At 38.5% G+C, this 26,344-nt stretch overlaps 1 protein-coding gene across 2 annotated transcripts; it reads left to right on the forward strand.

The window, feature by feature from the left end:
• Nucleotides 1-797: 797 nt before the first annotated feature.
• On the forward strand, nt 798-26,118 carry LOC145486272 (V-type proton ATPase 116 kDa subunit a 1-like). 2 transcript variants are annotated; one of them, XM_081464908.1, is made up of 23 exons: nt 798-1,005; nt 1,146-1,166; nt 1,490-1,568; nt 2,143-2,240; nt 2,683-2,811; nt 4,919-5,040; nt 6,263-6,472; nt 7,075-7,168; nt 7,358-7,435; nt 7,855-8,140; nt 8,416-8,555; nt 10,487-10,638; nt 11,214-11,313; nt 15,157-15,275; nt 15,859-15,904; nt 16,394-16,477; nt 21,504-21,590; nt 22,255-22,362; nt 22,654-22,794; nt 23,606-23,723; nt 23,900-24,001; nt 24,311-24,380; nt 25,730-26,118. In XM_081464908.1, the coding sequence occupies exons 1-23, from the start codon at nt 910-912 to the stop codon at nt 25,821-25,823; spliced, it is 2,574 nt and encodes an 857-aa protein (XP_081321034.1). In that variant the 5' UTR covers nt 798-909; the 3' UTR covers nt 25,824-26,118. The 2 variants fall into 2 exon arrangements, with proteins under 2 accessions (XP_081321034.1, XP_081321035.1); XM_081464909.1 differs by having other exon boundaries at nt 4,949-5,040.
• Nucleotides 26,119-26,344: the final 226 nt, after the last annotated feature.

Genomic DNA, 26,344 nt, shown 5'->3' on the forward strand with positions numbered 1-26,344 from the left:
TGTAACAAATCAGTCAATGCGGTAATTAGACCTGTCAAGAAGCTACATTTTCTGTACTGGCAAACAGTTCTATAAATCGACCTGATCAAACAGCCGGGCTCGGCGTCTCAATATAGAGTGCCAGTAAGCAACATGTCCATGGAATATTTCAAACTTTGTCAAGAGCCTAAAGAAATTATAAGCACATGATTGAGATGTCAAATTCTGCGAAACGACATGCAGATTCCGACCTCTAAAAGAATTTGCTACAGCACGGCCAAACGGCTCCACTCTACTTAAAATTCCTCCTCATAACAGAGCATAAAGTTCCCTTTAGAATCACTTGTGAAATAATGAAAGGTCGAGAGACTGAAAATAAAAAGAGAACGTCAAATGCACAATTGCCATGAGCCGTAGGAGTCGTGTAGGGCGGTCAACCGCAGTTTACAAAGATCTGTCAAGTATTGATCTCAAAGTTGTCAACAATCAGCGATTTAACCAATCATATCATGATACCAGGAGCTGGTATCATAGAACAGCGGCATCAATATATAGAATGTCTACAGGCTCCTTCGCTTAGTTCGGGCTCACCGGGAGCCTGTTCGCAGGCTAAGGTGGGAAGTAATCTTAAGACAATGACTCGTATCAAACGAATCCTAAACGTCAAAAACTGAAGATGCAAGCATTTAATTTGTCCGGTGTAGTCGATAAAAATTAAACACGTCGCCACAAGTACGTATTGTGCACCTTTGTTTTGTGGAACCAGGATACCTAAGCTTGATAGGAATCATGGGTTTCGCTCTGGTCATGTGTAAGGTCATGTGACCATTGGGAGACGGTGATGTAAGGAGGAGAATTTTTTCGATCGTGTATTATCGCAATTTTTAGCTGTTTTTTCGCCCTAAAAACACACTTTACTTCTTTGCCAAAATGTCTTCCCTCTTCCGTTCGGAGGAAATGACATTGGCTCAACTCTTTCTTCAAGCTGAGGCAGCTTATTCATGTGTCAGCGAACTCGGAGAGTTGGTAAGAAATTATTGTGTGCTTTCTGCCATGTTTGTTTCAGTTGTGCATCACTTGAGAAAAATTGTCATCTAGTTGTGGTCAAAAACTAAACTGATTTGACATGAGACTGACAAAGTTGGTTTATCCTTTTATATTTTTAGGGTCTCGTGCAATTTCGAGATGTAAGTATTTAGATTGTCGAGGTTTGATCTGTAAATCTACCTGTACAATACGGTCCTGGTGAAATGTACACCTAGCTGAAATGACCAATTTCTTGGTTCTTGAATTTCGTTAAGAATTTACCCCGTTTCCTGGTAATATTTGTACGGCTTTTGACGTTCGAAACAAACAGTGGAAGTGTTTTACCGTGGTTTTAATTTGTGGGAGGTAGGGTGGCAATGTTTGGGTCGTAAGCTTAACTCTTCTGAGGAGACCAATTATTTTTTTTGTTCTTATTACTAAAGGAAACATTTGGTTTGATTCCATAAATAAATTTCCTCTCCAGTTAAACCCAGATGTAAATGCTTTTCAACGCAAATTTGTAAATGAAGTGAGGCGATGTGAGGAGATGGAGAGAAAACTTAGTAAGTAGAACATTCTGATTGATAAATTAAGAACTTCTGTTCAAAGTTAAACTTGTCAGCTAGAGGCTGAAGTGTAACTAGTAACTAAAAGGTCTGTAGTTTGGGAACTATTCATTCTGAGGTCATGCCTGTTCTCGTGTAGACTTGGACACAACATCTACATGCACATACTGATATCACATCGGATAGTCTTAACTAACACTTAAAGTACAGACTTTTCCATTTCATATCCACTCCCTTCTCTAAGAAAAAATATCCTAGTGCTGAATACCCATGTCTCCCCTTTCCCCCATCATACCAACTTTCTTTCTCTCCCCCTCTCCCCCCCCCCCCCCCCCATTCTCCCCAGAAATATTCAATAGAGAAAACATGCCAACAGAAGTGGGATCGAGGGTAAGTGACTATTAGATTTTTGTGACCAAATAATGAAGGTGAATCATCTTTGGCCCTCAATACATACAGGAACCTTAACACCATGTGCTTTCTTCCTTTATATCAAGGTTAAGCTTAAGTCATACAAGATTCTACCATGCTTACTTGCACAGGATTCATTATATAATTTTTTTTCCAATAGGGTTTTTAAACAAGGAGATTGAAAGGGCTGATATCCATGTCACAGACACTGGAGAAAATCCAGAAGCTCCCCAGCCACGAGAAATGATTGATCTTGAGGTTGGTTAAGAAAAGTGAAAAACAAGAAAAGTAAAATAACATAGATTTCCTTTCTGCACTTTGTAAGGAAAGGAAGAGTAATTTTGTTAGCCAAAGAGACTGGGACCATTAAAAGTGAATGAGTGTCAAGTTGTTATATATAATTCCATATACGTTCATATCAAAATTGTTGTAAACCATGCTGGAAAAACACTTGCTTATTCCTCATGGACTGCAATGTATTTTAAGGGGTGAATATCACATGCTGTGCATCCACTGAAGCTTAAAAGAAGTAATTTTATGAGCAGGGAGTGTTATACCTGTTATTTCACTGAAAGAATAACATTTAAATATATATATATGTAATATCATATACTCCCAAATCCCGTGTTTTAATTTTATTGCACTAGTGTTTCAGCAGGGAGAATTTTTTATGCTGACAACTCTTGATTTTGTTTTCCAGGCCCAGTTTGAGCAGCTTGAAAATGAAATGAAAGACAGCAATGCAAATTATGAAGCACTCATGAAGAGCTTTTTGGAGCTGACAGAACTAAAACACATTTTACGTAAAACGCAGACCTTCTTTGAAGAGGTAGCTAGGCTTCATATCTGACTTTGGGTTAAGTTTGCTTCATGTATCTAATGCAGTGAAACTAAGGTGATATTCTATTGGGATCAACCGTATCAGATGCAACTGGTTTGGGTTGATACGGTTGATGTTTCTCAACGGAACACTTTTCCAACTGTTTTTGGTCGAAATGCGGTAACTCCAGGGAGTAGTCCTTATGTGAGCTACAATTATGCAACATCATCACGCAAATGCTTTTCTAACTGTTTCAACCTGGTGCAGGGCTGGTTGAAAAAGTTGATCAACCAAACCAAGTGAAAACAGTTTTTCCCCAGTAGAACATGAAAAAACACAACCAACCCAATCAACCAGAAACAGTTAATCCAAATAGAACACGACCTAAGATTATCATTCTTGTTCTTGCCAACAAACATAGTCTTGTACAATCAAGAAACTGGATGCAATGGAGATTATGAATAGGGAAGAAGAACAGTTCAAAATCACAGAGTTAAATCTGAAATCCAGAAAATTGAGATTTGGACAACACATGTGGTCAGAGTGCCTCTCTTGACTCTATTGAGTAAAGATGGTTTTAAAGCGGTGATCTTTTGACTACCCCCCACCCCTCCCCCAAGGGAAATATATCTAATTTTAAAATTCATCAAATGTTTTTGCTTATGCGTGATTGGTTTAAAGGTGTACCTGACTGAATATTCCCCTGGCCAGCTAAAACAGGGGAAAATCCAATTGATATTCATATTTTATATATGTATCTTCAAAACTGCAGATGTTGTGAAAAATATGTGAAGGATAATAAACAGAGTACCACCTCCACTTGGTACAAAAATATGCTTGGGTAGTTGTTCTTGGACATTATCTGTTCTTCAAAGCTCACAGTTTGCATCTTGGAGCAAATTGTTTGCTGACAAATATTTGAGCATATTTTCCTGCCAACTGTAGGTTATTGTTTATATATAGACAAGTGTTGCATCTTGGGGGAGTTCTGATACTTTGGTGCTGATTTTGGGGTTGCTATTGTAGCATGTGTAGCAATTGGCTTACAAGCATGAGACATGTGAGGTGTTCCCAGTTACTGTTTTATACATTCTACGTGGATATGTATTTATGACTGACATATTTTTAAAGTTCTTTATTTCTTTCTGTACTCAGAAAGAGCAAGAGGCTCATCTTCCTGTTCCTATATTACTGCTATATATGAATATTACTAATTTTATTATCTTCTGCTAATTTCCTCTCTCTGCTATTTTCTCTTAAATCCTTTGGCAAAGTAACCCAAAATCTGCCAAGGTATTTGGTTTTCATTTGAACTCAGACAGGAGGTATTTCATGGCAATAAACCATGATTTCATTGTGCTTGGAAGAATGTGGATTTGCCCATTGGTAAACTGAATGTACTTGCAAACTATCTTTTTGAATTGCATCACCATTGTATGCAGGACTGGTTGTATGCAAACTTTTTCATCATATTTTTTATTTCTGTTTTTCTCTTGAAAACAGGTAATTAAAATTTATTTGGCATAACTTAGCAAACTTTTCCTGATCACATATGGTACTTGGATTTCGATCATCCAAAAAATGAAATTAATGCCATGTGCTGATGCCCAAAAAAGGATGGAGAAAAAGGGAGGGTTAAAAATGTTCGGTGTGTAGCCAGGCATGTTAAAAATTGGTAAAAAGGAATTAAATGGTTGTCACTGGCTAAAAATATGGTTATCGGACGTTTCGGCCACTACTGTTGCCTTCTTCAGCAAAAGATGGAAAATGCAAATGTTAAACGGCGTCCTGCTAGAACATGTAAAAGATGTGTGATAAAACTAAATGAGCAATAGAGGTGAAGGGTAGAACTATTTTTCCTCCAAAAAGATTTGGTTACTGAATGTTTATCCCCTTGTTTGGAATTTTTATTCACAATTGTGCCTTGAGCATCTATCTGGATGGATCTTTCTTGTAACATACAGCTGTACGTGTGTACCATGGACTAATAACATATTAACAGAAATAAGCATGCAGTGTGTCATTTTTTGTTGCATATCATATTTGGTATTTGCACTGTTCTTAGCTGTATTTTTAGGGTAGCATTAGAACCATGTGTATTGGTGATTTTGATTAGGCCGAACTACATGTGCATAATCAACAACAGATACATGAACCACCTGGGAATGACGACATGCAAGCACTCTTAGGAGAGGAACCAAAAGGTGGTCCCAGTGCAGCAACTGCAACTCAACTGGGGTATGTTTACAAGTTTTACTTGTTGTGGAAAAGATGTTTCAATAGAGGGTTTGAACTTACTTGAAAAGGAGACCTGTGCAGTTCTCCAAATCCTCCTAGTTGACATACACCTCTTTAAAACCTCTATTTTGATTCATTCTTGTTAATTTGCACCTCTTTGTTTTTAGTGTTTGGGGCACTGTTTGTGTTGTTTACCTATTTCTTTGTTTGGCTAATTACAAAGAACCTTTTAAACGGTGCGGGTCATTCCTCCCCCTTCTCCCAAGCTAATAAATTAGAGTAACCCAACACCCAGCAAATGTCAAAATTTTTATGTCATTAACTGAATGGTCAGAGCTTAAGGTGGCTCCCTATAGTTTTACGATTGCGCGAGCACTGGGGAAGTAATCTGCGCGCATCCAAAGGAAAACATCAGTGTTTTTTGATATTTTATTACGTCAACATGAGCACAAAAAGCAAAACTGACAGTGAATTTTCTCATGTTTCCTTTGGTGAAATTCCATAAAATATGGTAGATTGGTAGCAAATATTTTACTTTAGTCGTAGCTTGTTTTTCAGGGAAATCTATAAGACCAGAATTTTTGCAGCAGTTAAAGACATAAATTTCAAAATATTGAAAAAACTGCCTTTACAAACCCTACTTTTTTTGTGTTTAAAATTTGTATCCTGCTGGAAGCGATGTGATGTAAAAATTTTGGAAGATTTCACCGAAGGAAATTCATGAAAATCACAAATAAAGCCATAAAAACAGTAAAAAACACTTTTGTTTGGGCATTTATAATTTAAGAATAAATCCCAAAATTTTAACAGAGATGATACCAAAACACTATGTAATCATTGCTTATTACATGTAATAAGTTTGAGATGACTAGGTGTGAAAGCGAATGCAAAAACAGCATTCAAAACATAACACTTGCGTGCGCAACGCCATAAATGATTACCCTATGGAGCCACCTTAATGAGAAGTTGGACATGAAAATAGTCAACCAAATAGATTTAATATGACAAAATTCTAACTAGTGTACAATGTAGATGCATGCACCTCGGGGATATGTCTTGCTGATTATTAGAGAGAGCAATATTAATTTGACACCATGTGCCACATGCTACATGTTGACTGCAAATGGCATGGTCAATTTCCAGGAAAAGAGGACAATTTCCTTTGCAAATGTTGTGACATTTATTCTTAATTGTTTTCTTATTTACGTTTTCAACCACTCAGATTTGTGACAGGGGTGATTGCTCGTGAAAGAGTGCCCTCATTTGAGCGTCTTCTGTGGCGTGCCTGCCGTGGTAATGTGTTCTTTAAGCAGGCAGAGATTGAGACTCCACTTGAAGACCCAAGTACTGGTGACCAAGTCAATAAGTGCGTCTTCATTATCTTCTTTCAAGGAGATCAGCTCAAAAGCAGAGTGAAGAAGATTTGTGAGGGGTGAGGAAGTTTTGTATTTCACTAGAAATATTTTTTTGTCTGCTCTCGCCTGGGAGATTACGCTCTATTTTGAGTGCGTGTTTATGTCAGCACGAACACCCATTTGGTTAGATCACTGTAAGCTTTACTAATATGTCTCCCAACTGGGCTTTAAGCCAGAATTTTAAAAGTGCCTGTCCAAAATGTGTTATAGGGCCTGCTCAAATGAGCAATGTATAAGGCAACGTATTAAAAATAAAACAATTTTCTTTAGAATGTTGCCGTCCACAGAATGCCTGGACACCCATCTGGCTAAAAGCCTGCTCCCAACTTGTGTTTGTTAAATTTGCAGTTGCTGTTTGCAGTGTTTTTAGTTGAACTCATCACCAATAGCACCTGTGTCACTTGAAAACTGTGTTACAGTAATACAATAGTTAATGCTCTACAATTGGCCAGTCAGAGTGTGTGTTATTTTGGCCACAAATACAAGCCATGTAATAAAGAGCTGTAATACAATGTATTCAAGGCCTGCTGGACATCTGCAGCTAGTTGCACCTATACAATGACATGCAGTCATTGATGAAAAAGTTATCAAAAACCTTGGCTTGTGTTTCTCTTTTCAGATTCCGAGCTACACTCTACCCCTGTCCAGACACTGCTGCAGAAAGGCGGGAAATGGCCATTGGAGTAAATACAAGGATTGAAGATCTTCAAACAGTGAGCACCTTGTTCTATTTGTACAGAAGAAAATTGTTACAACTACAGAGTTCTTGTGTATGCCAGTCCTACTAGTAGATTATATTTCAGTGATGATCAGTGTTCTCCTGATCTTCAACTGAAATGAACTGATTTGATGTTCAGCTGTATTATGTATATTTAACATTGTGTCCTGTAACATTTTCTTAGGTGTTGAATGAAACACGTGATCATCGTCATCGCCTGTTGGTGACTGTAGCCAAGAACATTAACCAGTGGTTCATCAAGGTATATCTACACAACATGACAATTATATTGGCAATCGGTATTTAAAACAATACGGAGTTGTTCAAGAATCAAAAAAAAGCGGTGGAAAATGTTCTAACAAATAGCTTCTTTAAGCAGAAATCCTCATTTGAAGAAGACACCATCATTACCTAAATTAGATCCCTTTCCTAAGGAATTGATTAGCCTTCTAGATGGTATTTCTCTTATACTACTAGGGAGGTTCCTCATGGAAACCCAAGTGGACACATTCCTCATCCTTTGTGCACTCCTCTAATCTGTAGGGCACTCCTCCCTTAAATCCACTCTACCTTGTGGTGGATTCTTCTTCTAAGTTTATGCCCTGTCCACACACAAACACTGCATTTTTATCATGTAATCTGAAAGATGAAACTTATTCCAATCTCCGATTTTCATTTTAGGTCAAGAAGATCAAGGCCATTTATCACACCATGAACATGTTCAACCTGGATGTGACTCAGAAATGTCTTATTGCTGAGTGTTGGTGTCCAGTTAGTGACTTGGATAGGATTCAGCAGGCACTGCGGCGTGGCACGGAGCGCAGTGGAGCTGCTATACCATCCATTCTGAATCGCATGGCTACTCGTCAGGAGCCACCAACTTTTAACAGGACAAACAAGTTTACTCAGGGGTTTCAAGCCATTGTAGATGCCTATGGAGTGTCTAACTATCAAGAGGTTAATCCAGGTAAGAATTTGTCTGTTGTTCTGAAAGTGCCCAAGTATCGTCAAAAATTAATGTGTATGGTTGACATGCCTCAATAGAAGTTTGAACTTAGGCTGTGGTACTTACCAGCATGAGGGCATCTCTCAGAACTTCTGAACACATTTCTCTAGAAGACTTTAGGACAGTACTGTTTGGTGCAGTGGCAATACTATTTTGATGTGGTTTTTGTTAAATGGCTGGCCCAACCAGATGTTTTTACAGGAAACCCTAGTTAGATTTGTTTCTTTCTGTTCCAGCTCTGTTTACCATCATCACATTTCCGTTCCTCTTTGCGGTAATGTTTGGAGACTGTGGCCATGGCTTGATCATGTTCCTATTTGCTTTGTGGCTGGTGCTGAATGAAAAGAAACTGCAAAACTACAAAGAGGGTGGAGAGGTAAAAATCAATTTAGTGAAGATAGTGTTGTCAAAGTTGATGTTGTTTGGAGGTTGAAAGTTCCAGTTTGTGCTTGAAAATATGAGTGCTTTCTCTTTGACCAAAAATTCTTGTTTGCATTTCTGGAAATTTCCAGTTGCAAGTGGAACAGTAGAGGTTTACTTAAATTTTCAAAAAATTTCTGATCAGGAATTTCCATTCCATATGATGCTCCTCCTAGAATTTCTGGGAGTTTTGGTTGAGTAAAATCCGATTTTGGATTTTCCAGACACTTTCCAAGGAATTTCCATACCATTTGCCTCTGTTTCAAATGTTCCAGATGTTTTGGTTGAATGGAAAGCCCCTATTTTGCAGCCTTGTCTAAATGTGCTAGCTGTGGGCAATTTTGTTTCCTTTGTTAAGTCATTTAGCACCTTCATTATGGAGTGGAGATCACTCATTTAATATCTTGACTACATGTAGGTACATTACCGATCAGAAGAAACCTAACAGGGAACGCTTGACTGAACGCGTTCTGTTTCCGTTCCACATGCGTTCCCGTTCCTGTTCTGTATCCGTTCTGTATCCGTTCTGTATCCGTTCCGTTCCCATTCTGTATCTGTTCTTTATCCGTTCTGTGCTGTTCTGTTCCCGTTCTGTTAGTGTTCCATCGGTAAGCGTTCTGGGAACTCGTTCAGAAGAACGAGGTTTCCGAGAACTCGTTTACAAGATTTGCATTTCATGAAATGGGTTAAAACTGTCACCTTTAAGCAAGAATTAATACGAACAGTGAACAGAAGTTTTCGGGGTGGAGATATGAGTCCAATTACTTGAAAAATTCGGGAAGATGGTATCGTAGCTTCAAGGCCAGTTTATAGTAAGTCTGTTTCCAAAACAATACAAAGCGACCGGTAATCTGTGTGATTGCCCGAGGAAAGGAAGAAGTAAACCAGCTTGCCAACTACTTTTAACGTCATCGATGAAAAAATGCAAACAAAAGACAAACTTTTGGCCCTTGTATTTACACAAATACTATTAGTGAGATTTAACATCGAAGTATCGCCAAAAACTGTTCGGCGAGTGCGGCAGAATCTTGGCTGAAGGACGCATGCAGTGCAAAGTACTGACAAAAAGCCGAAGCGAACATTTTGTGATACTTTTTACTGATGTTATTTTCACAGGCGAATGCTCAGTTAATTAAGATTGAACATTAACCTCACCGATCCTTCCGCAAAGTTGGTGAACAACGCCGTAAATAAAGATCATCCAAAATATCGATGTTGTTGTTTTGTTTCTCTTCTTGAGGAAACCTTTCAATCCCAGTCTAACTCGACTCATCCATCCATTTCCTTATTTGGACATAACTTGAGCTTGTTGACAATAACAAAATGGCTGTGATGAACACGAAATGGACCAGAAGATGCAGGGGAAATGCTTGCTTAGTGCTTGCAAAAAGAAATAAAAAAAGACATAAGATGATCCGCTCTGTCATTTTCTCAAGATCGCTGGGCTGAACAAAAATTGGACGAACGTTTATTTAAAGTTACATCGGGTCCAAATCCTTGGTAAGCACTCTCATGGCGTAACTTAATTGCTAGCATGTGTTCTGAAGAACGCGTTCTCTTATACATGTAGTTTGTGTTGTGGTGAATGCTTTTTTACATTTTTGTGATTCGTGAACGTTCCGTATCCGTTCCATTTCCATTCGGTATCCGTTCTGTATCCGTTCTGTACCCATTCTCTACCCGTTCCGTTCCCGTTCTGTTCGCGTTCTCGTACCCGTTCTGTATCCATTCCGTTCCCATTCGCAAACGCGTTCCCTGTTAGGTTTCTTCTGATCGGTACTGTAGAAATATATGTACGTCTCTGACCTTTCAGTTTAATACCTTCTACTCCTCTGACTTCTGTTATCTTGTCTACAGCCTACGAAACAATTTAATTTTCTCTTTCAGATGTTTGAGACCATCTTTGATGGTCGCTATATTGTCTTGTTGATGGGACTATTCGCTGTCTATACTGGCCTTATATACAATGACTGCTTTTCCAAGTCGTTCAATATCTTTGGCACTGCATGGGATCTTAGTGTAAATTGGGATGGCATCAGGTATGTAAAGAATGTCTGATAGTTAACTGTTTATAGCAGATCTATATGGGGCTGTCACAAAGTTTTGAAGTAGCTGGCTTCTTGTTGATTGTTGATGTTACTGCTGGGCTTTTGAATAATCCAGCTGGGTTTCCTGTGCAACAGTATTTGGTCTTGAGCTTGCATATAGTGAGTGGAGACCATGAGGGTCACTGAGTTCAAACCTCAGTTCAATCGTTTTTTTTTTTGTTTGTTTTAATTTTGCTCAATTTGTATCCAGTGGCAGTTTTAGTTGCATTTTTACCAAGGTCTACCTGTGTGATGTTTTATGGAACTGTGAGTTTTCTCACTGCGGGACCAGTGGAATAAAAAAGGAAATTTACTGTAGCTTTTTATGGTGCGTCTCCATGAGTTTATGGTAGTTTCCAAAAAGTGGTGAAAATTTTGTGCAGAAGACTCTGTAAAACATACTTCTAGAGCAGAAGGTTACTTCGCTACACATAAAAGTTTTGAAGAATACTTTTAATTACCAATTGACAACTGAGCAATTTTTTTAGTCTTTTGAATAATATTGTTGTTCAATGTTATTGTTTCAGCAAATCGACCCTTCGCTCGTATGGTAATACATCCAAAGACATCATGCTTGACCCGAAGCACACATACCGTGGTGTACCGTACTTCTTTGGTATCGATCCAGTAAGTGCACATGTTAACAGGGCTCAGGCTTTCAGGAGCCACCTTGTTACAGTCTTTAGAAGTAGAATTCGAATTTGGCTAGTATGTGTTTTATTTCTTCTGGCCTTTTTGGTTGGTGTAAAACTGCTTTTCATGTATTGTTAATTGTGATTGAAATCAATTGTGGTATAGGTTAAATTGCGACTATACTATGTTGCTGATGTTTGTGCAAAAAGTTATCACATGTGTAACATGTTGTTAATATCTGAGGAAAACATTAAAGTGCACCTAACCCCCCCCCCAATTTTTTTTCCCTAAAACAAGTCTACTTGTTATTTGAAATAGTTCTGCGAAAAAAGTTTTGGATTCCGTTAAATCCGCGATTTTCTGTGCCCCGACGAAATCTCGAAAATAGCTCCAAAACACCGCCATTTTGTTTCATGACTGAGTTTGAGGAGAATGGGTCCAGCGGCTCTTGTGACGTCTACCCAGGAAGGTTGAATATCTCACATCCTCTGATTTCCTTCAGGATGGTGCAATACACATTCGAAAAGTGCGCAGAAACGCCTTTCAGAGGAGCTATCGGCTGTTGCAGCAATATTCCAGATTTAAAGAAAGATATACTGTACAATTTACTGACGATGATCAGCTAATGGTGCAATAAAGACGTAAACAATGGTTGATTTTGTCGAACTGAAACAAGCGAACTGAATCTGTGAGAACCATTGAAGAACTTTCACTGGAATTTGTTCCGCAGACTTTCGAACGCTATTTTCATAAATTTTCCGCTTAAAGCTAACCAGCAATTCATAGAAATACTACCGACAACCTATATCTTCCAATCCCACAGTATTTATAACATAACTGGCAAAGTTGTGTGATCCGATCGTGATCAAGAAGCGTTATACTGGTATGTAAATAGATCGCAACTGTACGCCGCTAACCAACACTTATTTCTCTTTCGATTTTAGATGAAAGTCGAAGATTAATCCTTAAGAATTAAATGATAACAAAATTGTTAGACTCGCAGAGTATTTCGAAGGTTTGGAAATCAGCAGTGTGACAAAGATTCTGTGCAATAGCGTCGAAAATATGACCGCGTAACATTATCTGCGGACCGCTTAGGGAACACATCCTTTTCACTTATCCGACGAATTTCACTGCAAACTTTGAGAACAATTTACATTGGTTATTTGGAGTTACGACTTAAAACGTGTGACAATGTGAAATCGGTAATTGTATGAAATGTTTCCTTCCGCCTTGCTTCCCGCAGCTTCAAAAATACAGGTCCAAACAATACGATTTTCAATCGATCGAAGCCAATGTTTTGGAGGTCATCAAGTCTCGAAAACTGCAACACGTACGTTGCTCTTATAAACATGAAGCATTCAACTGAAAGTAAAACACAACCTGGATTTAACAGAACAATCACACCTTGACAAAATGCATTCTCGCTAAGGACAAATGTAAATGGGCTATAAACACGTGTGGGAATCTTATGTTTAGTTGACGAAATTACCATCCAAAGCAGTCCTTGAGTTTTCTTTCCTGCTTTTCGTTTACCTGCTCCTCCACTTCATATCTAGCTTTCCATTCCTAATATACAAGCAGCTCGTCGGCAAAGAAGTCTTCCCCTTCATCACTTGAAATATTGTAAATTGCTCTCAAAGCTCTAAGCAGTGTGTTCACAGTTGTCGAATGTGCTCAATCAAAGTTTATTCAGAGTCTTCCGAATCAAAACTTAACTCTGACTCCAGTGACGAAAAAGAAATTATTCTGAGACAAAACTTGGACGTTTTAGTCCCAAAATATATCGGAATGATTAGTTTTATGTTCCATTTTCCCGAGCAAATACAGAGAGTTGACTGAGGCACTGTTGTGTTTGGTTCCTGGGTAGACGTCATCAGGTACCGCCGCCCCAGACTCCCTAAAACGTGGTCGTGAAACTCTTCAAGCGCGACTTTGAAAGGGCATAGAAAATCGAGGATTCAACCAAATTCAAAAATTTCTTCGCCCAAATGCTTCAAATAAAGTCTAGATTCAATTTAGCGAAAAAAAAAATTGGGGGGTTAGGTGCACTTTAAAGAAAAACAACAAAAACAAAAATAGTTTAAAATTGCAAATACAGGAGCTGAACAGAGTGGGAATGACCAAAAAGATAGGTATCTCAAATTTATTTTATTTAACCTCTTCATTAGCAACAGTTAGAGTTTTATTCCAGATCTTTGAGCGCTAGTGAGTGAGGAATGGGAAACAAAAATATAAAACAATGTACATGTGTTTCATTTGAAATTCCTCAACAATTGATTAGTGTTGGGAAGGTATCTGTGAGGATGGGATGTTAAATGAGGACAGATGCAAAAAGGAATGTAAAGTGGGATTGATTTTGTTCCTTTCACAGGCAGCCCAAGCTCTCAATGTTATCCTTTTTTTTCCTTTTTATGCGAACGTTTAGGCTAAGGTGACATGGCATGTACTATTACATAACGACTGAATTTGACCATGCGAAACATGACTCTCGCCTTGCAGCATATGGAGGTGTTGTGTTACAACGGTTTGAATTTATAAAGGTTTGTATGGGAATGCAACGGCTTTGCTTGAAAAGCCAATTATTCTTATATTTTGGGAATAAAATCTACTTACCCTGTTGCTGTGTTGTATTCTTTGTTGTTTGCCAGCTCCTCGGGCTGATCTAACGTGATTTCGGCGAGTTATCGTTCTGTGGGTTTCCACTACTAAAAGAAAGACAAGGCCGGACACTGATTTCCGGAGTGCCCGCTGCTCGAAGCGAATAAATCCACTGAAAATAACCCTGCCGGCTCAATTCCTCCGTAGAATCGAAGAAGAGATGTTGAAGTTCCATGTCAGTTCACTCGCTATGTGATTCCGTCCACAACGCCTTCGCAACAATACATTTATTTCCAGATTGCTTCGCTCGCAAATTCGAAAACAGCCGTGTCACAAAAGTTAGGACACTTTCGCGGTGTTAGGTAACTATAATTAGCCCGACCGGGGGTAGTCAGCAACAATTTGTCAACAGTCAAACCAAAATGCTCCCCGGGTACCCTCGTGCTTTATTTGTCAAACCCATAAAGGGAGTGCCCGGGTACCCGGGGAGCATTTTGGTTTGACTGTTGACAAATCGTTGCTGACTACCCCCGGTCGGGCTAATTATAGTTACCCAACACCGCGAAAGTGTCCTAACTTTTGTGACGTGGCTGTTTTTGAATTTGCGAGCGAAGCAATCTGGAAATAAATGTATCGTTGTGAAGGCATTGTGGACGGAATCGCATGGCGAGTGAACTGACATGGAACTTCAACATCTCTTCTTCGATTCTATGGAGGAATTGAGCCGGCAGGGTTATTTTCAGTGGATTTATTCGCTTTGAGTGGCGGGCACTCCGGAAATCAGTGTCCGGCCTTGTCTTTCTTTTAGTAGTGGAAACCCACAGAACAATAACTCGCTGAAATCGCGTTAGATTGGCCCAAGGAGCTGGCAAACAACAAAGAATACAACACAGCAACAGGGTAAGTAGATTTTATTCACAAAATATAAGAATAATTGGCTTTTCAAGCAAAGCCGTTGCATTCCCACACAAACCTTTATAAATTCAAACGGTTGTATCGCAACACCTCCATATGCTGCAAGGCGAGAGTCATATTTCGCGTGGTCAAATTCGGTCGTTATGTAATAGTACATGCCATATGTCATGTTAGCCTTAACGTTGGCATAAAAAGGAAAAAAAGGATAACATTGAGAGCTTGGGCCGCCTGTGTTCCTTTTAATTTTTAATCACTGGGAACACTGTGAATTGAAAATTTTTCAGGCCTTTTTTTTAAACATTCTGTTTCCTTCAATTCCAGATATGGCAAGTTACTGTGAACAAGCTCACATTCACCAACTCTTTCAAAATGAAGCTTTCTATTGTGTTTGGTGTTATACACATGATGTTTGGTGTTTGCCTGAGTTTCTTCAATCACAGGTAAACATGCTGATTTGGCATGTGGTAGACAGACCACACACCATGTATAGTGACTTATTTCCACTTTGATTTCCATAACATTTAAGTGACAAGAAATTTTGCAACTAACCCTGGTTGAGCTGTGGTAGAAGTGGTTGCCTTGTGGTTAGTACAGTTGACTTCAAATCAAGCGGTCTGAGTTTGAGCCTGGCCAGGGTCATTGGATTATGTTCTAGAGGAAGCACACGTAACTTTCACACTGCACTGTGATTGGCTACCCAAGCAGGCATGATGGTGCCATCTTGCCTGCTCAGGACTACTGCTGGGTCCCGCAAAAAAATTTCCCTGAAAGCCATATAATAAATCCTTTATTGACCAAGCTCGTTCACTCAAGATGGCTAGATATTGGCCTGGTTCTCTTTTTGCGAGCTCATGAACCTCAACTTCGTCTTGGTCCATAAACACACAAAAAGAGAACTTGGACAAAAACCAGTCATCTCGACCACATGTGTGATCAATAACCCATAAATATATGTAAATATTTGTAAATGTATAACATCTTTGGGAAGATGGTCTAAAAATGATGGCTGATTTGTTTTTTCAGACACTTCAACAAACCCCTGAATATTATTGCAGAATTTATTCCTCAGGTTAGTATAGTTTTCACTAAATTGCAGAAGAGAAGTTTCCTTTATTGCTTGAGCTCAGATTTTTTTTGAGCTCAGAGTTTTTTACCATTCCATAGAAAATAGAGCCAAACGTATATTTTGACGGCATTGCATCTAACCTTCCTATCACGCACCACACATATGTCTCATTGATTGTGTATAGTTATGCAATGCCCTCTTTTGGTATACGTCTTTACTGCGGAACATCCTACTTGCCACTTGCATTTTCTTGCTATAAACACCCAGTAAAGGCTCCAGTGTTTACGGTGAAAATACAAGTGGGATATTTGATGGTATACCACTCGAAAGCATTGCTAACTAGTATATACTGTACATATATTTGAGTATCTAGTATAATTTAGACAGGCAACAGCGGTACATCATTCATATTTATTTGCTGCTTTGCATAAAATGAATAGTGTCTTCTCTCAGGATGATATAATTTATCAGCAACTTGTTCCTTTCTTTCAGGTTCTGTTTTTGTTTTGCATCTTTGGTTACCTGGTCATTTTGATCTTCTACAAGTGGATTGCTATCAATGTCAATTCACCAAATGTAAGTGTGACATTTTTGTTTTCATGTGTCAGGATCACCTCGGGCGATTACAGGGAATGTCACTGTTCACCAACTATCTCGGAAACAACGACATAGCGAGGATGAACTTTGGCAGACTGAACAGTAGTAAAAGCACTGGAACTAAACATCGGTCATGGGACATTGTCGGACCAAAATTGGTGAAATTGTGTGACCAATTTTACATTATAATCGGCCATCATGATCAGACACCAAAATGACTTGGCTTTTGTCGGGAAGATCTTGTTTGTAGACCATGTCAAAACACCTTAGAAAAATCACAAATCACACAGATCTGTGGCTTGTTTGGCTTAAATAACAAACATCTGCTTTGAAAATTGCCCCATACTGCAATGTCCAACCAAATAGACCAATTTTGATATATTAAAATTCAACCTAACACAGTAGACCTCAGCACCAGGCTCCGAGGAATAAACCCGACAAACTACCAGGTGATCTGACCGTAAATAATTAACCAATCATCTTCAAGGAGAAATTATTTTTAAAGCTGCACAGAATTCTTTGTGCGCCTAGTAGAGCTTGTTCTGGCCTTCGGCATGTAGTCCATCGACCCATCGATAGTGCCATGAGGATAAACAAGGCAGTTTTCAGTCGGAAGGCTTTTTTTCTCATCATGCTTTGGTTGTGAGTGGAGTTATAACTTTACTACCGAGTATTCTTAAAGATTTTTAAAGTAAGAAAAGTTCAGTACACGATTATCTAGACCCACAAAGTCAGTGAGTTGGCTCGTGGATCATCCGCATGGGCACATGACATGTTCTCTCCCACAAGATGTGGTTGAAACTTCTTTCCATTGATCCATACATTTTGATGGCGTAAAGTTTGCTCCACCCATTTTCCGCCGCTTGCTGTCTAGAAAGACAGTTTTTCTTCTTAAAATCGTGCGCTCGAAAAGTGCAGGTAATCATGGCGCGTTTGCGGGACAAATCTAAAAACTTCCAAGGTCTTGTTTTCACTCCTAACAGGGGTGAATTACTGCTTTGGGCTTTAAAATAGAAAGGAAAAGTACAAATCAATGTTTAGGTGGCCTCAGTATGGAGGATCAAGTAGTACAGAGTCCGTAGAACTTTCTGGTGAAGAAGGTTTTCTTCCTACAACCGCCGCGAAAACACGAAGATCAGAGTGCTTTCAGATCACAGATTTAAAGCAGCTTTTTGGACTTAAGAAACAAAAATGGTAATGTGCAATATTAGTTCGAAGTTGAATTCAACTTTTGGAATGATTGGTAAAGCCACAGGCGTTAAAATGTCTGGAAAAGGGGTCGGCAAAAACTGAAGCTTTTGCGTTAGCGTAAAGAATAATTTGAACATGTGGTCATGCAGTGAAGCACATGTGAAAAAAGTTGAACAATTTTTTGCTTTTAAATAGGTTTCTTCGCCTCAGCTTGAATGAAAATCTATTGTTATTGACCTTCCTTTCGCATTTCTTTCATTTTGTTCCCTCTATTTGGGAATTTTAGGTTTTAAAGTGAACAGTAACTTGCACGCTGGATTTCTGCATATTTAATTTACGGCGACCTCCAGGCGCTTTGTTTATTTTGTTTATTCGCTTCGTTCAAATATTTCCGCGTCTTATTAAGCTACTATAGAACTGCTGGGAAAAGAACCAAAATGGCCGCCAATTTAACACAGTTGAAATACAACTGATCTCAAAATAATTGGCTTGTTTTTGTTGTCTTTTTGACTTACGACTTTCAACTTTCTTTCGCAGCGCTGTCATATTTCGTCGCGCGGCGAAGAAATTACTCGATTTCTTGTTTTCAGACTGATTCTACAAGAGTTCTTCGCTTTTATTTTTCATTGTTTTCTCAAATGTTAACCGTTACAAGAATGAAATTCGGTTGTATTTGGTTTCGTTTTGTCCTCCAAAGTCAATAATTAAGTCAATTTTCTCTGCTTCTCTGGGACATTTTGTCGTGCGGTAAAGAAATAACATAATTTCTTGTTTTCTCATCAGTTTTGTTCATCAGGTTGAGTTCTTTTTGTTAATATCTTTTAATATTTCGACCCTTAATTGATTGAACTTTGAATAAACGATGTCTTGAAACCTGATCTTGTGTCTGTGGTTACTGGGCATATGGTTTATTTTTGTGCTTTCGCTCGCAAAATACTTGCAAAAAACGCCAGGGAATCAGGGGCGGGTCGCGGGCAATTTCATTCAGATGTCAATGGGTAGTGCATGTTTGATTGTTTGAAGTTGTGTAAGCTGTTCATAAACTGCCCCTGCGCAGTTTTGGACAGTGTCATAGTCATCATTTCCCAACCAAAGAGTAACTGTCAGACTGTGCTCAGTAAATTATAAGGCTCGATGATTTTCACTCTGACACTTTTCTCCTCTGTGAAATGGCGTGACCATTTCAGCCATGGGAAACCATCATGATGCTGTTGGTTGGTGTTGTAACTGCACTCTGTACACCTGACTGACTTAGAAATGGTGTAATGTAATTCTCAATGTCAACATAGCCCACAACTACCTCTCCAAATTCATTAAAGGTCAGGTCAATCTTTTCTAGCAATTCTTGGCGTGTGCCATTCAGATTATTAATTTTTTTTTCTTGACTGAGTTGGAGAGCGTTTGATCGAATGGTCGACCGGACTAGTGCTGTGGCCGACGTACGATAATAATAAAATGAATGACTAAATAAAAGCAAGCTAGAGGTCGATGGAATACAGTACCTTTAATACTGTATAGAAAGTACACTATTAAAAGCAAATTGAAGTAAAACACCAAGTGATTTTCAAGCTTATAATGCAGTGCGGCCAGCGCTGCATGTTGTGCGATTCAAGTACTCAAATCGCTTCCATCCAAGTGTAGAATCGAAAAGATTCACCGTCGAAAGAGACTTCCCAACTGTCCAAATCAACACTTCTCATATTTACAGCCCAATTCCGAGTTCCAAATGCGGTATAAGACAAGACAAAATAATTCTGAAAAGCAACACTCGCTCTGGCAGTGACCGCCATCATTCAAATGCAAACTCACGACTACGCACGGGCTGCCTTGTGGGATACGGCAATAAAATTTTCTCTCCAGTCTCGCGCAATGACATCACCAGATCACCTGGTATGTGGTTATTCCCAAGAGCCTTGTACTGAGGTGTATTGTTTTGGGCTGAATTTTTGCGTTCAAAGAACGCAAACCTAATTTTGACCTGTGGCTTTCAAGAGTTGGTTTCCCTGTACATAGTTATATACAGAAAAATCCACATTCCTGTAAGGACACCAAAATGGCCACCCCGCTTGATTTTTGCAGGGGCATGTCACGGCCAGTAAACTGGTACTGTTTAATGCTAAGACTTGTGGTAAGACATTTGGCGAACATGTGAGTATGTGAGCAGGCCATGTGAGCTTGTCTTTCCGATGAATTTTTTTTTGACTTCTTTCCATTCAGTCACTGAATGCTTCGCTATTATGTGCTCTCAGCATTAGATTTTGGCAAATTTAAATGCTTCGACAGTAGCATTTATCAAAATCTGAGGGAACTGTCCTTGTTTATTAACACCACTTGGCTTTGGGATGATAACCGTGGGAACAGCTACATTTTGATTGCATTTGTTGATTAGTTCCAGTCGCAACAGATAGCTCAGCCTTTATCTGGTCGAAATTTTATTGTTTGGAATCGGTGGAAAAGTACTCTGAAGGCAAGATCCATAAGACTTCTTTGTTCATCAGGGGAAATCCTCAAATTAGTCGCACAGAGTTTGTTTACGGTAAACGAACACACAAACGAGCACGCGATTGCAAATGCTAGCTTAGAATAATGTACTTAAGTTAAATATTCTATGAAACTTGTGAGTCTACAGAAACTGGCGGCATCACGCTACATATCAACAAATCGTGACCTCTTCAATAGCGTGGACTTTGACACTATGCATATCTGTAAAACCTCAGTTGCTGCTGAAAAATGTTGATTTTAGCAATAGACAAAGGTTGAAAGTCAGCTAGTGAAATCATTTATTTAAGGTATATATATTAAAGTGAGGGCGTCGAAAGCACTCTCATAATCTCTGATCACTACTAGTAATATATCAAAATTGGTTCTGGCCAGCTAAAATAGAGATTTGAAAGGGCACATGTATTGCTATGTAATAAAAATCATTTCGAGTACTGAGTAATTTTCCATTTTGCTGACACATTCCAGAGTTCTATGATAGTATGTTTTGATCATTCCAGAATTGAATAAAATTAGGTAGCTGTAATTTTTTTCCGTTGCTGGGAAACGTAAGCTGAATGAGAGTATTTTTTTATGTATTTGTTTAAGAGTTTTGAATCAAGACTCCGAAATAATAATTGTTGAAATACAAGTCTTTCAAGTCTTTTGTATTGCAGTAAGAGATTTTTATTAATGAGGCGTCTAATTTGACCTGGACTAGTGTGCATTTCCTCAGTTATTAATCTGTCCTAGAATGTTTTTAGTTGTTTTAATAAGTATTATTTTGAGCTTGGCCAAATGATTTTTAGCATCGCAGGGCTCTAAATTGCGACCACTAAAGTCGCATTTGCGAGTTAACTTTACTTATTTGCAACTAGAAAAATGAGAGTAGTCGCAAATTTGCGACTAGGTTTTGTCTTGACTGGCACAAATTAATAGGGCTAGCAGTAATCTCAAAGGAAAAGGAACATTATTGTGGATGAAAGAATTTATTTGAATACTTGTAATAAAACAAACCCACAATTCTTTGATCGCCAACTTGATCGCCATGTTTGATTATTCTAAGGCACACTGAAGTAAATGACTCTCTCTCTTGAAAACTTCAAAACGGCTACCCCTGTTTGAAATTGCCCTATAATGCATGGCAAACCCTTGAGCAATTGAGTATGTCATGTATGTGTATGGATTGTGTCTCTTCTGTTTGATTTTGCGACTAAAAATTTACATCTAGCGACTATTTTTTACCACTTAGTTGCCAATTGGCGACTTAGGGATTTTGTTGATTTTGAGCCCTGCATTGGAATTGACCTTTGCTATCTGTTTTGTTTCATTTTAGCAAGCCAGTTTGCTGTTGGCACTCATCAACATGTTCCTTAAGTTTGGAAAAAAAATCACGGGCTCTGACTTGCTTTATAAGGGACAGGTAGGCAGTATATTCATTCTTTTCAGGGCTCAACACTAACACATTTTTCTTCATTAACATTTTTCTTCATTAACGACTTTGCGCATAGAAGACATCATGCTAGACACGATTTTACTAGAAAAACTTAAAGAGCTTGTGAAACGTAGTAAGTGGTGAAATTTTTTGCTCTTTGGGTGTAATATTCGAGGAGAAATTGGCTTTAAAAACATCAATTTCTGTGTGGCAACAGCGCTAATGAGCTCATACATTTGTTGTAAAATTTTGAGCCTTTAAACCCTTGTTGCACAAAAGTATTCAATACATCGTGCTCAAATTCCTTGGGACAGTTAATCGTGCTGTGCCCTTTCAATATTCAGTATTACTCTCTTTGTAGCTCCATCAGAAACTGTATTGCTTATGGTAATGACGCAAATATTGTAAACAAAGATTCTCCTATAGATGGTACTATTAGTGATGAAACTTGAACATTAAAGTCATAGGGCCATATCTGATAGATAAAAGCCCAAACAGAGCCCCAAAATATCAGGAGAGTGTAAATGAGATCATAAAATCAATGTGGTCTGAACACTTAACTCTGCAGAGAATAAAGTATCACTTTCATCAATTTCTTCTAACATGCAACAGCTTCCAAGCTTAATTTTTATAAATATCTGTTGGTAAACAGGATGTTGTCCAGCCGATAATGGTAGTGATAGCAGTGTTGTGTGTGCCTTGGATGCTGCTGATGAAGCCATTCTACCTACGACACAAACACAAGGCTACTGAAGACGAAGTAAGTCAAAGATTTGTTGGGTTGCTAATGCTGTTGTCTTTCCTACCATCTACTTGTATTCCTTCCCCTATGTAGTTCCGGAATGAGCACTGGGTTTTCATGGCAGAGTTGAAATTACATAAACCCCTTGACCATTTGTTTTATGTCTAGTGTAATGAGCTTTTGATGTTATGGCAAGACGTGTATGGCTGTGAAAATAAAGAAGATATAAATTGTCTTTGTTCAAAGTGGTATGATTAGAGATTTAGCTCCATAAATATTTTGCTTAATACTGACTGGCAGCACCTTTAGGGTTTTCAGAGATTGCGGTCAAACACGCCCAGTCCTCCACCAGTGACAGTGCCGGTTGGAGAGCCTGGACACAATTCTCACGAAGTGGTCCACCATGATGGCCAAGCACAGGGTGAACCACATGACGACGTTCATGAAGAGGTTAGGGTGCTGTTAGTTCTGTTATTATTCAACCAGGCTTAGTGTGATGAGATTTAAAAAGCACTTGTGTTCTAATTTGCTCTGCTCAAACGTAAATTATTTTCCACTTAAATACTGCAAATGTATCGCCACAACAGAATCTCTGGACACATGTCTTGGGGCTTGGAACTACTTAATAAGCAATAAGCAAGTGCTAATGAGCTGAATCAGCTGCATAGCAGCAGAAAATATATTTTTATTCTGTTTAATTTTAGAGAGACTCTTAAGAAAAATGTCTTAATCAGGAAAAAACAAAAACAAAAAGATACAACTGTGACTCTGCCAAGATAAAACATTAAAACATCTCTCTATTTGAAATTTAAAATTTAAGAGGAAAACAGGGTGCTTGAAATTTGTGGGACTCATTGGAATGCAGTAGCAAAATGGTTAAAATGTTGGACTCTGGAATGACCATGTTCAATTGTTCGCCAGAGTCTCTAAGGTGTGTTTTAGGGCAATACACTGGGATAATCCCATAGTGCCACTTTGTACTTAGTTGTATGAGTTGGTACCAGTGAACTGATAGGGGAACCTGACATGAATTGCAGAGAGATTTACCTACGATGGACTTGCATTCTTACATAGTTATAGCATTGGACTACATCAAAGCAGCATTTGTGAAATGATTCTATGTACAGGCACACTAAAGAAATGAACAAGCTCAGCTTGAAATTTCAGGGGAGCAGCAAACAAGAATTCAGATAAGAACTTATATTATTGAAATTAATTAGCTGTCTTAATATGTATTTTCTTATTTTTTTCCCATTTCTAGTTTGATTTTGGGGAGATATTTGTACACCAGGCAATCCATACTATTGAGTACTGCCTTGGTTGTATCTCCAACACGGCTTCTTACCTGCGGCTGTGGGCATTAAGTTTGGCTCATGCAGGTGAGGAAATAAGCTGCCTATTGACTTTGCATTAAGCCCTCACAGGAAAATATCTTTTGTTACCTTTGGTCACACTGACAAGGCATGTTTATGAGTATTCTTTGTCACAGTTTTGTTAGAAAATCAAAAGCTAGGGTTTGCAATTGATTTATTTGATTGGTTTGTTCATGTCACAGAGCTGTCAGAAGTGCTATGGACCATGGTGCTCCACTTGGCTCTAACATTCAAGGGAGGGCTCGGTGTGGTTGCTTCCTTTGCTCTGTTTGCATTCTGGGCAGGTCAGTGTTTCTTTTGTCCACTGCATTATAACCTGTGTGTTTCATGGTTGATTGCATGCCATAGTCAGAACAACACTTAGATTCAGCTGGAATCGTCAGATCCCTTTTAGGGCCCATCGGGGGCAGTAGTGTCAAAATTTGATTTCTGTTTCCAAGTGTCGTGTTGTTGTTCAGTGGTAAGACACGTGTTCAGAGGTGGTGCTTAGGAATATTTTTTTTTTTTCAAGTGACTGTCCTTTAGTGCAGAGGTTCAACCTCAGAATAGAGGTTGGCTTAAGTTCAGGTATTTATACTGTGCTTTATTTTCAGTGCTCACTGTTGCTATCCTGTTGATCATGGAGGGTCTGTCTGCCTTCTTGCATGCTCTTCGTCTCCATTGGTAAGATTTCCTAAACGTATCTTGCTTTCTGTGCAGTTGAGTGGAAAATGAGGTTTTGGCATCAAACTAGAATCATAATATGAAATTGGATTTGTGTTTCAGAGGAACTTATTATTAAGAAACATCACCAGCCAATTGACTAGACATAGCATTCAAATTTAAAATAAGAGACTGTGCATGGTCGTGGCCAGGGGCCCGTTTCTCGAAAGCCCTGAAAACTGTTGGGTCCTGGAAAGCCATAGCAAAATCTCAAACCTTATGATTACAGAGCTGTTTTATTCACATATTCTTAATATGAACAGAGGTTCCCTTCATACAAGAAGTTTCAAATTTAGATACAGATGAACTAAAAATGGCTTTACGGGCCCGAAAAGTTTCCTGGGCTTTCGAGAAACAGGCCCCAGGTTTCCTAGTTTTGGCAAATCAAGTAGTTAACAAACCATGGCTTGTCGTAATTACTAATTAGTTTAATTATTCAATGAGGTTCAAAGATTTTTTTACAATAAAACTCCTCAAACTTTAAACAAGGGAAATCATAACTGTGATAAATGTGTTTGGATATCTGATCTTAATTAGTATAGATTTTTTATGATTTCTCTGTAGATTTAGTTTTGATTGGTAAAGATAATTTGAAACACTCGAGACAGTGTCTCGCCACGTTTCCAAACACCTCGAAGCTCATCAAAAATACCCAGTTGCCTACTTGTCATATTTTCATCTCTCTTCTTACTAATAATTGGGAAATGTGGTAAACCATAGTCTGTCATGAATGTTATTATATGGCTTTGCCTAACAAGGAATGGGAACTACCAAATTCACAAATTTGATTGGCTGAAATCAATACTGACCATGATCTAGATTTTCCCATCTAGACTGGTGACAATTTTGCACTGAAAAAGTCGCAAACTAAATACAAAAATATTTACTATTTTCTTCTAAAAATATTTATCCTATGGAAGTGTCAAAAAGCCTGATGAGAAAAAATAAAATAAAGAGGACGAGCAAACTTTGGCAGATTTAAGTTCAGCTCATCATGGTTTGCAAGCAAAATGCCAGCTAGTATGAACCAGTTACATTAAATGAATTTATTTAATTTTTTCCTGTTTGCCATATAATTAACATCTTATTAACTGAGTTGTGTCAGTCTGTATGGGAGAATCTTGACCCCAGTCATGTGTACAGACCCAGCAGCATTCAGTCTGGTCAAGATTCTCCTATAAAGATCTCCTGCTCGCTTAATAAGAGCTAAATATATTCGACCAGTTGTTTTCAAGAATCACATATTAAGACTGCTTTGTTTCTTCTTTCTCAATCTTTCTCAATTGGAGTGTTGATTCCTTGCTTCTTAGGGTCGAGTTCCAGTCCAAATTTTATCAAGGACAAGGATACAAGTTTAACCCTTTTTCTTTCAAGTTAATTATCAGTGGCCAGCTTGAGGAATAGTTTTAATTATCAGCTTTCTTGAGAAGTCTAGCGAGGCTTTAAATTCTTTTGTAACTGTAACAGGTTAAAAGTCAATGGGATAGCAGCAATAATTTTGTGTGATCAGATTTAACAATAGACTGAGGTATAATGAACTTTTGAGTTCAAATGCTACGCAGCTTGAGGTTAAATTAAAAAAAAAAAAAACTTGAGGACATTATTGATATCTAATGATGGAAGTTAGCTTATCATACTGTGTTTGGAAATTGACTTAATCCAGATAAATGAGCAAAATAAAACTGTTGGTTTTTGCATTGATTTGTAGTTGTAGCCTTTTCCTCCCTCAGCAATTTAGTGGATACAGTCCATCCCCCTGTAAATACTGTCTGTAAAGAGAGGTTGCACTCAGACTTGATGGACTCATTCCTTTCCACATCCTGTGGAGCGTAGAGTCACAGAAACTGCCCACCATCTCATTCTGTTTTGAGCTAACTTGTTTTGAGCCTGCCTTGACTCTACCTCCCCAGTTATAGTACAGGGAA

The sequence above is a fragment of the Orbicella franksi genome, chromosome 5 (assembly GCF_964199315.1).
Source record: "Orbicella franksi chromosome 5, jaOrbFran1.1, whole genome shotgun sequence".
In the NCBI taxonomy this organism is placed as follows: Eukaryota; Metazoa; Cnidaria; class Anthozoa; order Scleractinia; family Merulinidae; genus Orbicella; species Orbicella franksi.